The sequence below is a fragment of the Nematolebias whitei genome, chromosome 8, assembly GCF_014905685.2.
Source record: "Nematolebias whitei isolate Nwh7 chromosome 8, NemWhi1, whole genome shotgun sequence".
Classification (NCBI taxonomy): domain Eukaryota; kingdom Metazoa; phylum Chordata; class Actinopteri; order Cyprinodontiformes; family Rivulidae; genus Nematolebias; species Nematolebias whitei.
This window is the reverse complement of record NC_056505.1, coordinates 25,682,559-25,698,347: the sequence shown is the minus strand read 5'-3', so window position 1 is coordinate 25,698,347 and position 15,789 is coordinate 25,682,559. Positions and strand designations below refer to the sequence as shown.

The window sequence follows — 15,789 nt, the reverse complement described above, 5'->3', positions numbered from 1 at the left end:
TATTCAAATTACAGCTGCCTTTGACTCAGCTGACCACATTATTCAAACTACAGCTGTCGTTGACTCAGCTGACCACATTATTCAAACTACATTTCCCATTATCCTGATGCATGCTCAATAATCCAGGTAGAAAAATCTAAAAAAGTTAAATCTGGTCTTCTGGACATTCAAAAAAACAAAACAAAGCAAATCAACAAAAAAATGTAGAAACGTTTCGTCTCTCATCCGAGAGACTTCCTCAGTCTGAGGAGCTGTATTCAGCTCAATCTCTTAAATAGCACCGTCTCAAGGTGGATCAACCAGTTTTGCTGCTGACAACCAAAACCAGCTGATCACATGCTCAAGAAGGACCATCAGCATAACAATGGATCATTAGCACACTGATGGCTGTTTACTGTTCACAAAGGGCTGAGTGATACTAGCAATCACAGCATTGTAAGAGGGGGACAGTTGAACCCGGAGGCCTCCACCCCTGTTTAATGATGGACGGTTTCCTTTCACAAAGATGGCCTCCTTTACTCCTCTCTCAAACCATCGTTCCTCTCTGCCCAGGATGTGAACATCTTCACCCCTGAAAGAGTGACCGCTGGCCTGGAGATGAGTGTAGACCGCAGAGTCCTGGCCTGATGATGTTGATCTTCTGTGCTGGGCCATCCTTTTGGCCAGTGGCTGTTTTGTTTCCCCGATGTAAGACTGATCACAGCCCTCCTGACACTGAACAGCATACACAACATTACTCTGTTTGTGCCGGGGGACTGGATCTTTGGGATGAACCAGTCTTTGCCGTAATGTATTTTGGGGTTTAAAAGCCACTGGGACGTTATGTTTAGGAAATAAACGTCTCAGTTTCTCTGATACTCCCTCAACATATGGAATGACCACTGGTCTGGGTCTGGGTTCCTCCTTTTCACCTGTTGGCTGACTGGAGTCCTGTTTGGGTTTCTTCTCTGCTTTCAGGAAGGCCCAGTTAGGATATCCACATTGCTCTAGAGCCTGTCTTGTGTGGGATTTCTCCTTCTGCCTGGCTCCTGAGCTAGTGGGGACGCTGTCTGCTCTGTGATACAGAGTCCTGACGACTCCTAACTTGTGCTCCAAAGGGTGATGGGAGTCAAAATGCAAATACTGGTCTGTGTGGGTGGGTTTGCGGTGAGGTGTACCGCTGAATACAGCTCCTCGGACTGAGGAAGTCTCTCGGATGAGAGACGAAACGTTTCTACATTTTTTTGTTGATTTGCTTTGTTTTGTTTTTTGGAATGTCCAGAGGACCAGATTTAAGTTTTTTAGATTTTTCTACCTGGATTATTGAGCATGCATCAGGATACAGCTGTCTTTGACTCAGCTGACCACATTATTCAAACTACAGCTGCCTTTGACTTAGCTGACCCCAATATTCAAACTACAGCTGCCTTTGGAATGCTGCTTGTTTCTTCAAAATTTAACAAGATAAACACCAAAAAATAATTATTTGTTTGCTCAAAATTATAGCAAGTGTCTCAATCTAATGTTTACTTAATAAATGTACTTTAATGGTCAAATTAGCTGCATTTCACTGGGACGGTGCATCTGGTTTAGTTTAACTTGCTTCAAGCAGCGAGCAGAACGAAGGTGGTGGCTGTATGGCAAGTCAATTGTATCTTTAATAGCTGGTGGAGGTTCGCAGTCATCCAGGACATGGTACATTCAAAAAGTTCAAGAAAAAACAAACAAACAAAGTATAAAGTAAAGTATAATAAAGTCTAGTTGGTTTTGTCTTGAACTATTTTGAATTTGTCATTATAGCCACGTTTTCCTATTACATGATACAACGGCATGCCTTACTGCTACTACCACTCTGCTGCCATCAAGTGGCTGAAAATGGTACTGCTCGTTTTTTCAGAATGAATGAAAACCATCATATCTCAGCCAAAAAATTGTTTTTTAAATATGGGAAAAATCCATAAATACGTCGCTTCGACCTATAAGTCGTAGAGCATGTAAAGTATGCAAAAACCTGCAACTTATAGGCCAAAAAAACCCCAACAAACGAACAGTAATTAAAGTTCAAAGCCAATTCCTGGAGAATAATCCCTCAAAACCACTTCAAAAGATTGTTAAAAAGGCTCTCTGAAAAGGAAGTATCAAAAATATAATTTTTTATTTTACACTTTTGAACAATACTGTACATTACAATTTATTTAATGAACAGGATCATTGATAGAACTGTAAAAAAAGGCAGAGCATTAATTCGACTTACAGTAATTCCTTCATAATTTAACACATAGATTCAATAAAACTGTTTTGGTCTAGACTGTGTTACTAACTCACTGACTTTCAGTAGAACACTAATCCTTGATGTGACTCTAATAGTGGGAAAGAATGGGTTGTTAAAAAGTTTTTGTAACATTCTGAGCAGGTCAAAAAGTGCAGAAAGTCGAGAGAGAAGATCTGTGTCGCTTTAGTCGTTGCGGCTGATTTAGTTTTTAAATGTGAGAGGGAAGTGCTTCTCCTGCTTTAAGATTTTTTCTAGGAACTTGTCAGAACTGCATATTTTACCACTAGACATACACAAGCACAAGCTAACAATCCCCCCCCCCCCCCCCCCACCACCACCACCACCAAAACACACATAGGATGAGTCATTGCTTATTCTTAATTGGGACTGTTTAAGCGTATTATGTGTCTTGTTCTCTCACTACTCCTCCTTACCCTAATCTCTTGACGTTCCTCAGAACTTTATTGTCTCGTAAAACACATTGCAAACTTCACTAATGCAGATGTAAAACCTTGAGTCAAAAGAAGAATTTGCAGCACAGACACCCTGTCACATACCGTTTGATTTTTAGCTATTTATCCTAGATGTTTAATTATTGTGTTTTCAAGTAAACTCAAGAGGAAAACTAATTAGAATGCCACAAATTATGTACAAATATTTATCAATTAAGTCACAAAATTGAATAAAAAGAAAAATATATCTTTTTGAAAATACTGGGCAGAAAATGTGTGTGAAAAGCGGCCAAAGTCTAGATTTTTTGTTTTTGAAAGACCTTGAGGAAACCTGAAGAACTACCAATGAAGACAAATATAAACATCCATCCATTTTCTTTACCCGCTTATTCCATTTTGGGTCACGGGGGTCGCTGGTGCCCATGTCCAGCAATCACTGTGCGAGGGGCGGGGTACACCCTGGACGGGTCGCAAGTCCATCACAGGGACACATAGAGACAAACGAGACAAACAAACATTCACTCTCTCACTCACACCTAGGAACAATTTAGAGTTACCAGTCAGCCTAACATGCATGTTTTTGGACTGTGGGAGGAAACCGAAGTACCCGGAGAAAACCCACGCATGCACGGAGAGAACATGCAAACTCCACCCAGAAGGGCCCTGGACCGGGGTTTGAACCAAGGACCTGCTCGCTGAGAGGCAGCAGCTCTACCAGTTGCGCCACCGTGCTGCCAAATATAAACAATTAAAATAAATAAATAAAGCCAGGCATGTGGAAACAAAACATTTTAAAATATATATATTTGGATAGCTTAAGAGTTTTGTACAGTATTCTGTTCCTTAATTTGTTGTCAGATCTTCCTCTCGTTCTTTATTGTGTTCATTCTGTAACCTGTTCATCCTCATCAAGTTCTGATCCTGTTTTATTACAGAATATATACCTTTGTAGAAGCTTTTGTTGGATTATTAAAAAAATATATATTTTTACAATAAATTACCTGCATTTCTGTATACCATATTTTTCGGACTATAAGGTGCACTGGATTACAAGGCTCACTACTGATATTTGAGAAAAATTTAAAAAAATTGTGTGCCTTATAGTTGGAAAAATAAAGTATTTATAGTTTTCTTCTCATTTCTGTGTACCAAACCAAATTAATACCAATTAATTGGGGGGAGTGGTGGCGCAGAAGTTAGCGAAGGTGGGCCTGTGATCGGAAAGTCCCAGGTTCAACTCCCGTTACTGTCAACATCAAAATGTGGGTGGAAAAGGTGAAACACCCACACCTGCCTCCACCCTCATTTTGGGCCCCTGAGCAAGGGCCTTAACCATCTGCTCCCAAAAACAGGTCTCTCTTGAAAATGAGTTCTAGTGACTCAATGAGACTACCTGTATAAATAAATTGTAAAGGAAAAAAATCCATCCATCCATCATCTTTACCCGCTTCTTCCTTTTTGGGTCGTGGGGGTCACTGGTGTCCATCTCCAGCCGTCACTGTGCGAGTGGCGGGGGACAGGACAAGGGGACCCTGAACAGGTCTCCAGTCCATCATAGGGACACATAGAGACAAATGAGACAAATAACCATTCACTCTCACACTTAGGGACAATTTAGAGTTACCACGAAACCTAACATGCATGTTTTTGGTTTATGGGATGAAACTGGAGTACCTGGAGAAAACCCACGCAGCATGGAGAGAACATGCAAACTCCACCCAGAAATGTCCCGGGCTGGGATTTGAACCGTCAACTTTCTCACTGAGAGGCAGCAGCTCTACCAGCTGAGCCATCATGCAGCCCTAATCCATACATACTAACACAAATACTAGTACCTTTAAAGAGCAAGGAGACACAATTATACAATTGTTTTAAACATAAATCATGTTTTCACTGTAAAAAATATAAAAATATTTCCTTTTAAAGATTTATTTCCAGTATTTCAACGTTAAACCAATAACATTCACCTGTGGAGGATGTGTAGAAATGCAACAGAGCTTCAGTCCTGTCAAACGCCGTTGGCACAGGTTTTCATTAAGATCACACCTTACAGTCTGTTCTGCTAGTCAGTACACTTGAGTATTAATATTTTTTCATGCGTGGTTGATTGTTGGTCATCGTTGGCAGCTTTATTGCTGATGTTGTTCAGTACAGCTGCAGGCCATAAATGCTAAACTTTTCCATGGAAGTTGTGGTTGTGGGATTTTTGTGTTTTTTCCTAGCTGAGCTTTAGTTTCTCTTTCAGTTATTTGTGTTCAGAATATTTTCTATGTTTGTATTTTGGTATTTAAATTTGGTATATATTTATTTAGTATTGCATTGGGCAATGCAGTTCACCACCCAGAGTAGCATCTTGTCTTGCAGCACAACACCTGTCATCAAGAAAGAAAAAACTCTAAATCAAATCAAACATTAGAAAAGTAAAGAGAATATTAAAATGAGCTTTATATTTAGATTGTGTCATAAATGTCATTTCTGTATGGTACCAGTCATTTTTATCACTGTTAACATCAAAAATGCTGTCTATTTCCTGTTCAAACACAGGGGAGATTATTAAGTTATGTTTGCGCCTGATAGTTGAGCGCCCAGTGAAACTGAAGTGTGCATACATATTAATCTGCGCAAACAGTGATGCCCTGTCCAAATAACATTCCTCGCTTTAATTACTATTTTAAATGTCACTTATTGCATATTTTCATGTCACAATGACATACTTACTAATCAGAATTGAGATAAAGATATCTGCAATCACAACAAAATTAGAAAGTAAAACTTTAGATAGCCCCAAATAAAAATGCTTTACTGAAAGAAGGTTTAAAATATCTCAGAACTTTTAAAAGGTTTAGATGGCTGGGATACATAATTTAATTCTACTTAGTCAAAATAAGTCAATCAAAATCATAAATGAAATGAGATGTTTCAACATGAATTCAGCAGCTCAGAGGTTGCTGCCTCCTGTAGCGAGGGGAATGTTGAAAACTGTAACATTCAGATGCTAGAAGGGGAGCAGAATGTCTCACAGGAAGAGTATGTGGCATCTGTGGAGTCAGAGCAGAGCCAGGCTCGATCAGCCGGATAGTGAAGTGGTGTGGCACCTTGGCAGCATAAAAAAAGAAAACAAGAAATATTTTTTAAAGGAAACTGCGATTTTTAAAATTCTCTTAAAATATCTAAAAAAAAAAAAGTTAAATCTGGTCCTCCGGACATTCAAAAACAAAACAAAGCAAAACAACAAAAAAATGTAGAAACGTTTCGTCTTTCATTCGAAAGACTTCCTCAGTCTGAGGTGCTGTATTCAGCTCAGTCTTATAAATAGCACCTTCTCAGAGTGGATTTGAATGTCCAGAGGACCAGATTTAATTTTTTTTAGATTTTTCTACCTGGATTATTGGGCATGCATCAGGATATCTCATAAAAAATATTTCACTTCTTCAGTCCTGATTATTTATGCATTTAACTTATGTGCCATTATTAGTTTTAATGCTTTTACATAACTTTTTTTAGTATTTGGAAAAAAAATACATACATCAACAAGCTGTGGTTATTAACAAAAATGGGAGCTTAAAAGCTCTTTTGGACTAAAAGGGCAGCGAATCATTGTATTTCATTTGTATTTATTAATACATATGTTCCTGTTTCTGTATTTGTGACACTAAGTGAAGTTGCAAGATGTCTCTTGGGGGATTTTTTTATGCACACTAGCAAAATGTCCTTTGTTCCCAATTAACCAAGACACAGCTGCACCTTCCCCTTCCTCATCTGCTCCTTGGTGGGTTTCAGTTGAACAATATTCTGCATTAGATACTACGTTATTACCTCCAAAGCTCACTAGTCATCAATATTAATATTTGATCTGATGTAGCAGTACACATGGAGAAAAGAACAAAAATAGACGTCTAAAAATAAACCAGAAAAATCAGAAACAAGACGGAAGTCGTCATTCTGCTCCTCTCTCACTTCCTCTTCTGTTGATGTGTGGTTATGTGATGTGTTGTAGCACAGTGACGTTTTGCCTCTTTGAAGTAGGCGAGACCCTGAAAATATTCTCCTTATGTAACTGTCCCTGTTGGGAGGCCACACAAGCCTGTGTGAGGAACAGCCTATTGGTGGGCATAGACCTGAATGTGTTCGCTCGCGCATGTTTGTGTGAGCGTGTGCATACAGTATGTAGGCAGGCAAGTCGTGTTTCTCCTCTGTGAATTATGCAGACTAGGATGAGGGTGCAGCGAGGGGAAGATGAGGCACTTACACAGCTTTTGAATTAGGAGAGTCAAACATTCTGTATAACGTGGAGCAGAAAGTAAAGGAGTGGATGAAAACGGGGGGATATGGGAAAAAAAACTTTAGAAAAAGACAGAAAATGTATGGAAAATGGGTGAAAAGTGAACAAAAAAAAAAGAATGCAGGATACTATGGAACAGGGATGGAGGTTTACAAAAGGGTAAGAACTGCCAGGAGGATGGAAACGAACAATAAAATTTAAAGTAAACTTTTAAATCTAAAATTTAAAATGTATTTTGTAATACTGTTTCTTTTTTTCTGAATTACTGCATGACTTTATTAGAATGAGAGATAATTAATAAACAAACTACCGGTAAACAAAAATAGTACACATTTAATATTAAAGAAAAAATATTTTGGTATGATTTCATTGTATGTGATAATCAAGAGAGTTTAAAAATATATATTTGATTCATGTGTGAGAAGCAACATGGAAGAGAAACAGAAACTTCTTCAGTCTTCAAAGCATGGCGATGGTGGTAATATATTTTGAACATATTTTGATGTGTTTGAGTCATAAAGGCTTGTTATCATTTACAAAACATCAAACTCTGAAACATACCATAATATTTTAAGAGAAAATATAAAAAATTTATACATCAAAATTAGCATACCCAAAGTCGCACTGTAGGAGTTGACCAACACTTTTAAAATGTCTATATGGTTCCAAACATCCATCCATCAAACAATCAATCAATCAATCAATCAATCAATCAATCAATCAATCAATCAATCAATCCATCCATCCATCCATCCATCCATCCATCCATCCATCCATCCATCCATCCATCCATCCATCCATCCATCCATCCATCCATCCATCCATCCATCCATCCATCCTTCATCTTCTACTTGTTCTGACGTCGGGTCGAGGGGGCAGCAGATTGAGCAGGGAGGCCCAGACATCTCTTTCCACAGCCACCTCTTCCAGCTCTTCTGGAAGGACCCAAGGTGTTCCCAAACCAACCGAGAGACAGTCTCTCCAGCTTGTCTTGGGTCTTCCCCAGGGTCTCCTCCAAGTCGAACATGCTTGAAGCACCTCCCCTAGGAAGCACCCAGGGAGCATCCTTATCAGATGCTCGAACCACCTGAACTTGCTCCTCTCGATGTAGAGGAGCAGCGGTTCTACTCCGAGTCTCTCCCGAACTTCTCACCCTATCTCTAAGAGAGAGTCCAGCTACCCTGGAGATGAAACTCATTTCAACTGTCTGTATCCACAATCTTGTTCTTTTAGTCACTACCCAGAGTTTGTAGACATAGGTGAGGGTAGGAACGTAGACTGACAGGTAAACTGAGAGCTTTGCCTTACAGCTCAGCTCCCTCTTCACCACAACGGACCGGCACAGAGTCTGCAACACTGCAGACGCTGCACCAATCTGTCTGTCAATCTCACGCTCCACTCTTCCCTCATTCATGAACAAAACCCCAAGACGCTTGAACTCCTCCACTTGAGGCAGAACCTCGACCAGAAGAGAGCACTCCACCTTTTCTGACTGAGGACCGTGGCCTCAGATTTGGAGGTGCTGATTCTCATCCAGCTGCTTCGCACTCGACTGTGAACTGCTCCAGTGAGAGCTGAAGATCATGACACGATGACACCGACATATATTTATGATAGCACACATTATTATTATTATTATTAAAAGGTCTTGCTGTGTATGAATTGAGTCTACAGAAAGTGGTTCAAAACGTAAGGATGTGATCCTAAAAATACAATGAATAGTGTTAAAAAGTGATTTAAATAACATTATTATTAAAAGCTAGACTTCCAACATTTATTGGTTGTTAAATCTGAGCTGTCCTTGTGAACAAACCCCAAAACACTGTTTAGTGGGTTTAGTGGAATGAAAAGAACAACAATTTGTCTATGCTTATGTACAGCTACTGGAAATTTTCAGTTTATTTTATTTATTTAGTTTTTGCTGCGCAAGAGGTTTCACACCACATACTGAGACAAAATACTTGCTTATTGTTTAGCCACATTTTGATATGTGGGATAATGTTTCTCAATAAATACACAGCTAGAGATTTATCCAAGTATTAAGAACATTTTCTAAATCATCACTGCATATAGTTTCACCATGTGTAAAACAACAGGCCTGATAATTCTGTATAATTACCCTTCATAGCCTGTGAAGAAGCAAGCTGTTGTTTTGTCTGTTAAACATATTTCAAACACGCGTACATAACCGCGTACACATTAATGCACTTTAAGAAAAGAAACTCGGAGAGCTCTGGATTTATTTGATGAAAGTGCAATTTTGACAACTTTTTCTTGTAACTTTAACTAAAAACTATTTTTAATCCAGAGTTGCATGTACAAATCTCTTTTTATATCTTGTTGCTAAGAAATGAAGAACAGTTTGTCTGATGTAATGAATTATTTGTCTCTCATTTTTTTCCTAACTCCACCTTTTCTCAAGCCTTTGCATTTATAGCTTTACTTCTGTTTTGTTCTTTTGCTTTTCCTTCCTCACCTCTTGGTTCTGCTGCTTCCTTTTTATGTGCAGGTATTGGTCAGGGCGTGCCTGTAGTGGCTCTTATTGTAGAGGGAGGCCCTAATGTGATCTCCATCGTGTTGGAGTACCTCAGGGACACGCCTCCGGTCCCTGTGGTTGTGTGTGATGGCAGCGGAAGAGCCTCAGACATCTTGGCCTTTGGACACAAATACTCTGAAGAGGGAGGGTATGTGCTAAAGTTTACACAAAATGCAGTAATCTACTGATAAATACTTTGAAATGCAAAAGACTATTAGACTAAACTTTTCTGGTAATCACAGGATTAGACAGTTTAAATTTAGGTAAATATAACTGTATCCCTTTTGAACCACTGAGCATTAAAACACATAAAGCTATGCAGTCACTATTTGGAAGGATAAATAGTCTTATTTAAACTTTAAAATATTTTGGGTATATTTCTCAAACTAGTCAACAGTTTTTTTTTTTTTTTTTTATAATTTCACAAGTGTGTTTTCAAATTTACATCCCACTTTAGACTCAGACTCACAGATAACTATGTTTTCATTTAGTGTTAAATCTAATTTTCTTGTTGCTCTATAACGATCAAATTTACCTCCACCCTGACACTTTTTCTTTCTTGTTTTTCACACCTCTCTTCCTCTGCAGGATAATTAATGAGTCTCTGCGAGACCAGTTGCTGGTGACCATCCAGAAGACTTTCACCTACAGCCGCACACAGGCTCAACATCTGTTCATCATTCTCATGGAGTGCATGAAGAAGAAAGAACTGGTCAGTCATTTCCCTACATGCACACACAGAAACCTGCTTGTTACAGCCACAGTTACAATACCTTTCAAAGTGCATGTTCATACCTGCAGATGCAAAAAAAAATGCAGTTTAATGAGCTGCGTTTAAACAGAATAATAAAGTATAGACATCACAAAAACATATCCATCCATCGTTAAACAGCAACAACAGAAATTGTGTCAAACACTGCTGTTTTGTTGGGTAAATAAAGAAAAAACACCAAACACTCTTCTCAACATATTACTTTAAGTTAGATCATTACAACTTAATTCATTAAGCATAACATATATTGTTAAGCAAGACATTTGGGACCTGCCACCCTCCACCATGGTACTGTTTAGGTTGAGACATGTCCTGTCAAGAGTGTGGGGCGAGGGACATCAAGGGACGTGAATATTTTCACAAAGTTGCATCATAAGGACAAGAAGCAAGTCCTTGTAGCATAAATCTGAGTGTTCCAAGGTGAAGATTTGTCTTGATGTCGGGGTAATGTGGAGTGATAAAGTTTAAGATCAGAGTGAGTCTAAAGATGATTAATGATGTCTGAAGCCAAAGAGTCTGTGTCGATAAGTTTGTGTTCACAGTCACAGTGTGGATCTGACCTCTCAGGGACAAACACAACTTTTTACATAGTTCGTGTCATAGAGTAAAGTTTGAGTTTCAAGTTTTCCCCTTTGTCATTCAGCAAAACTGTAGGCTCACTATCACCTGCAATTTTTACTCATGCTGTTTTTTTGTTGCTGGTGGGGAAAAGAATAGAATAGTTTCTTGATCGGGGTCTATGGTTGGGGTTTTCTTGCACCTGGTCAGCACATGATCTCTTTGGTCTGACTCTGATATGTGGATGTCCACGTGAGTAAAAATGAGGGGGTTTTGGTGCTTGGAAATGCCGAACTATGGTATATTTGGATTTTATAAAAAAAATGATTAAATATTGTAGAAACAAACACAAAATAAAAACAATCATAAAACTACAATAGTTATCATATATCTGGTAACTGTGTTGCAGGAATGCCTCCCAGCATGGGCCCTCTCTAGGTGGAGTTTGTATGTTCTCCCTGTGCACATGTTGGGTTTCTTCAGGTGCTTAGGTTTCCTCCCTCAGACATAAACGTGCATGTTAGGTTAATTGCTTACTCTAAACCATCCCTATGTGAGGACAAAAGTGGTTGTTTGTCTTTTTTGTCTCTATGTGTCCCTGTGGTGGACTTGCAACCTGTCCAGGGTGTACTTGCCTCTCACACGGGGACTGCTGGAGATAAGCACCAGCTCTCTGCCTCTCAGAAAAGAAAAACAAGAAAAGATAATGGATGAATAAATGGGGAAATAGCTAAACATCAAAATGTTTGCCACTATCAGTACTATACTTCACATGCTGCTTATTAGTGATGCCAATTTCAAAATAAAACAAATCTGACTGGTTGTTTAATATAAGTTTATCTTTAGGGGAATTTAAAAAACTTATTAAAAAGAATAATGACCTTGAAGGAACTGCGGTCACTTACTGTCAAAGACTTCCACTTAATAGGTTTTTAGACTAAAATAAAATCATTGACTTCAAAACAATGTGGACTGATTAAACACATAGTTAGTGATTTGTATGCTGTTTCGAGTCACTTTTCGACCAGCTCACATGACTCAATTCTGATTTTCATTGCTCGTGGATATAAAGGGCAAATCTTTAAAAAAGGGGACAAATCAATAAAATATCCTGTGCTGCAACTGAAATCCTGATTGTGTTTTGTCTTTGGGGCACACAACAAATTATGAATGAATGGGTACATGCTGCATATTTCTTTTGCACACTCACTTGTATGCACTCAGGACAGTGATGTTTTCTTTGTCATGCAAAAAACACCAGCGGCTATAATTTATTTAGAGATTAATTCTCAAATTTTGGGTCAATCTTTGATCTAGATTCCAGTATATCATGTAATTTTTTGACGGGGGTGCATAAATCTGAATTAATCCATTTCATTTTTATACTTTCTAAAATACATAATAATAAGCACCAAGCAACAAACCTTACAAACTATACAAACACATACAGTAGTACTCATAGTATTCTCCACAGCCTTGGATTGGTCATAGCTTGCAGCATGTAAATGGATTGATTTCACTCTCTGTGGGATTCCAGGGACTGACTGATGTTCAGTCAGTCAGACGGAGCTCCTGAACGCTGCTCACCAGCGCAGAAGGACAATAGTGTGTGAATCATTCAGCAGAAGCAGCTGTAAAGCTTGGATAATCTGATACTGCCTCCCTCTGATTTAACAAGAGAGCCACCACTGTCATGCAGCAAGTGAGCGGCAACAGGATGATGTGACAGTGTTGACAGTACAAACTTACATTGAGGCTAACAGGGAATTATAGGGTCATCTTTTTTGTTTCTACAGGCAGGGAGTGAGTTAAAAAAAAAAGCTTTATTTCTTCCTGCACGTGGTGTCAGCCATCATTAATATTTAAAGAAGAATTCATAAAACTAACTAGAATATTATTTTATAAACACTGACTTCATACGTTTTTTATTTTGATAGCCATTTCACTGTTAACTGAGGAAGTTCTTTTGTAAATATATATTTTTAATTGCCTTTTCCCCACTTTTACCTCATTTGATGCACACACACACAAAAACCCCAACAACAAAACAAGTCATTTTTTTGCTTCTTCGGACATTCTTGGGTAAATGTAGTTTCTTGAAATTTCTGGAGAAGACGTGCACTAAAGAAGAAATTAGGCAGATCCATACTATCACACGCCACCTCCATGCTTTACTGTTGGATCATGCTGTCATCATGTTAGTCCTGGTCCCTGAACGATGCAGGTTTAACTTATTCAGGGATGTTCAGGAACAGATTAGGTTTCCAGCATAAGTTGCTGCAATCAAAGACTCAAGTTAAAAAAATTACCAGCTTTGTGACACTAAAAGTGCTGAACTAAAACTGAAGTTAACTTGATTAGCCGTCAATAATGTTTTATACTAAAGAGCACCAGTCAATTTCAGGAAAACACACACAAGATCTTGTCAAATCTAAAAATAACTATTTTGATTCATCAAACCAAAAAAAAAGAAGCATTTTTGACTTCAAAGTTGTTGTTTTTTATTTTTATTTTTATTTTTTTAGCAAAGTTCATTGTGCAAATACAATGGGTTATTTTTATTTTCTTTGCAGAGTTTACAAAGTTGTATCTGTCAGTTTTAATGAGTGTCAAATTCTTAGGATTTATCTCTTTCAGAGCTAGATGATGCGATTGCTCACCCACTTTTTAACAGATGCTACTCAAACTAGCTGAACATGCTATATTTACAAAAGGTTTTATTAATATGGATCTGTGATGCAGACATACAGATGGACACATCAAAGTTTACAACTGAGTTAGCCTCAGCTGTTTACTGGTCATTTTACACGTGCTTATGCAGTTATACCAGTTCCCTTTCTCTTTTTGGTTTTGCTTCATTGATTAGAGAATTTCTAACTTATTTCAAAGGCCCTTTTGTGCATCTATATCAATGTTTTTTAAAAAGAGCTAATTATTCTCAAGAAGATATAATATGTCAAACTGATGTGTTGATTACAGAAAATGAATCACTCAGTTGATGTGTAACATATACTTATTTGTCCTCATGAGTTGACATCAAATCTGAGTAAATCAGAGCAACAGCTGGCTACAATAAGAACTTTATACACTTTATATATTTTGTGTATAGAAATAAAACAAAGCCACTTTTAGATTTTCATCAAACAACATTTAAAACTTTAAATGTGCAGAACTACTCTGTGATATCTTATTGACACCAGCGTGGCCTCTCCTCCTCTGTGTACCTTGATTTGATGGCCTATAAACTTTTTTAAATCCAACAATGCTCTTTTTCATAATAACTAATAAAAGCTTTTCTTCCATTTAGTAGTCATAATTTTTTTGTTAGAAACCATCTTGTAAAGAAAGGGACGTAAACAGATTGATTTTATTAGGTTTATTTTTTTGCCCTGTTCCAGTTCACATGTTAAGAAATCATTAGTTTTCACACAACTATTTAAAAGTTCCAAGAAACTGAATCAAATGTAAAATCAAAGCCTGTCTTATAAATTTTGGGGTAAATGTTGGTGCTCACAAAAAAAAAAAGAAAATATGTTTAAGATTTTATCTTTAATTTTTCGTTTAATGAAAACGGGTACTTTTGTTGTTGGTTGTTTTTAAAAGTGGACATTTATCTGCAACTGTCACAGCTGCTACAAAAGTTAAAATATAGATTCATTTTCAAGTTGTGTTTTTTTGGTCCTTCAAGGTTGCCTTCACTCCATAATGTCCTTACAAATATTCTGAGGAGTGCGCGTGGGCACCCACATGTGCTAATTAAACACTTATCCAAGGACAAATACCAACAAATATTTATTTGAGATATAAAAAAAATCTTCAAGGTCGAAGCTTCTCAGAGCTTTGTGTATTCATGTGGATTTATTGTTACATCGTTTTTTGTGTGTGTATTTTATTTCAATAAGGAATTTTTATTAAAACTTGCCGTTTTGCCACATTTTTGCTATTAAAGGATTTTTCTGACTTGAGATCGCTGTAGCTCAGCGCCACAGTCTTCTAAATCAGATTTTCTGGATTTAAGACCAGTTTGTGTTGGGAAGGGCATCCGGAATTAAACACTAACCAAATCCTTAGTGCAAGTTCACTCACTGTGGTGATTCCTGCAGCAGGGAGCAACAGAAGGATGGAAGAAAGGAAGTAAGGAACGAAGGAAGAAAAGGAGTAAATACTTTTCTGACCTGCACTGCTCTCTAAAAGTATTGAAACAGTGAATTCATTTACTTTTGTTGTGAACTGAGAGCATTTGGTTCGACTTCAACAGCTGAAAATCAGACAGAGGAATAACACTTCAGCTTTTATTTCCAGGTGTTTACATCTGGATGACACAGAATATATGATTTGTAATGGAACACCAATTTTTAGGTGATCAGAAGTATTGGAACATGTGACAGATAGGTGTTTATTGTTGCCCAGTTGTGCTCTGTTACACTGGTTATACTAAATAAGCTCAATGTGTGCGCTCAGTTCCAGATGTGAGTTGGCCTGTGCAGACTGCATTCACAGTCTGTACAGTAGAGATGGAACCAACATGGAAACCTGAGAGCCGTCTATGAATGAAACAAGCAATATGGAAACTGAGAGAAGAGAGAAAATCAATCAGAGCCATTGCAGAAACATTGACCACAGGCAGTGCAATCATTTAGAATGTCTTGAAGAAGAAAGATACCAGTGGTGCAATAAGTATCAAACATCAAACAAGAAGACTAAAGAAAGCATCGACAGCTGACAACAGAAACAGTGTGAAAAGAAAAAGCCTAAATCAACAACCTCCAGAGGCCGGGAGTCTTCATCAACAAAAGTACAGAAGTTACACCAAAAAAGCCTGACAATATTTTTCTAAATGTTAAAGAAAAAAATACTAGAAACTTCTTGGACAATATCCTGATGCATGCTCAACACCATGGACTTTGTGGATAAGGTGAGGGATGTCATCATGGAGAC

At 37.9% G+C, this 15,789-nt stretch overlaps 1 protein-coding gene across 1 annotated transcript in view; it reads left to right on the top strand.

Annotated features, from left to right (window-relative positions):
* The window catches only part of trpm3 (transient receptor potential cation channel, subfamily M, member 3), a 95,597-nt gene that overhangs the window by 18,729 nt on the left and 61,079 nt on the right, over positions 1–15,789 (top strand). The window contains 2 exon segments of the mRNA XM_037680670.1: positions 9,495–9,669; positions 10,110–10,233. Of these exon segments, the coding sequence (XP_037536598.1) occupies positions 9,495–9,669; positions 10,110–10,233 (299 nt within the window).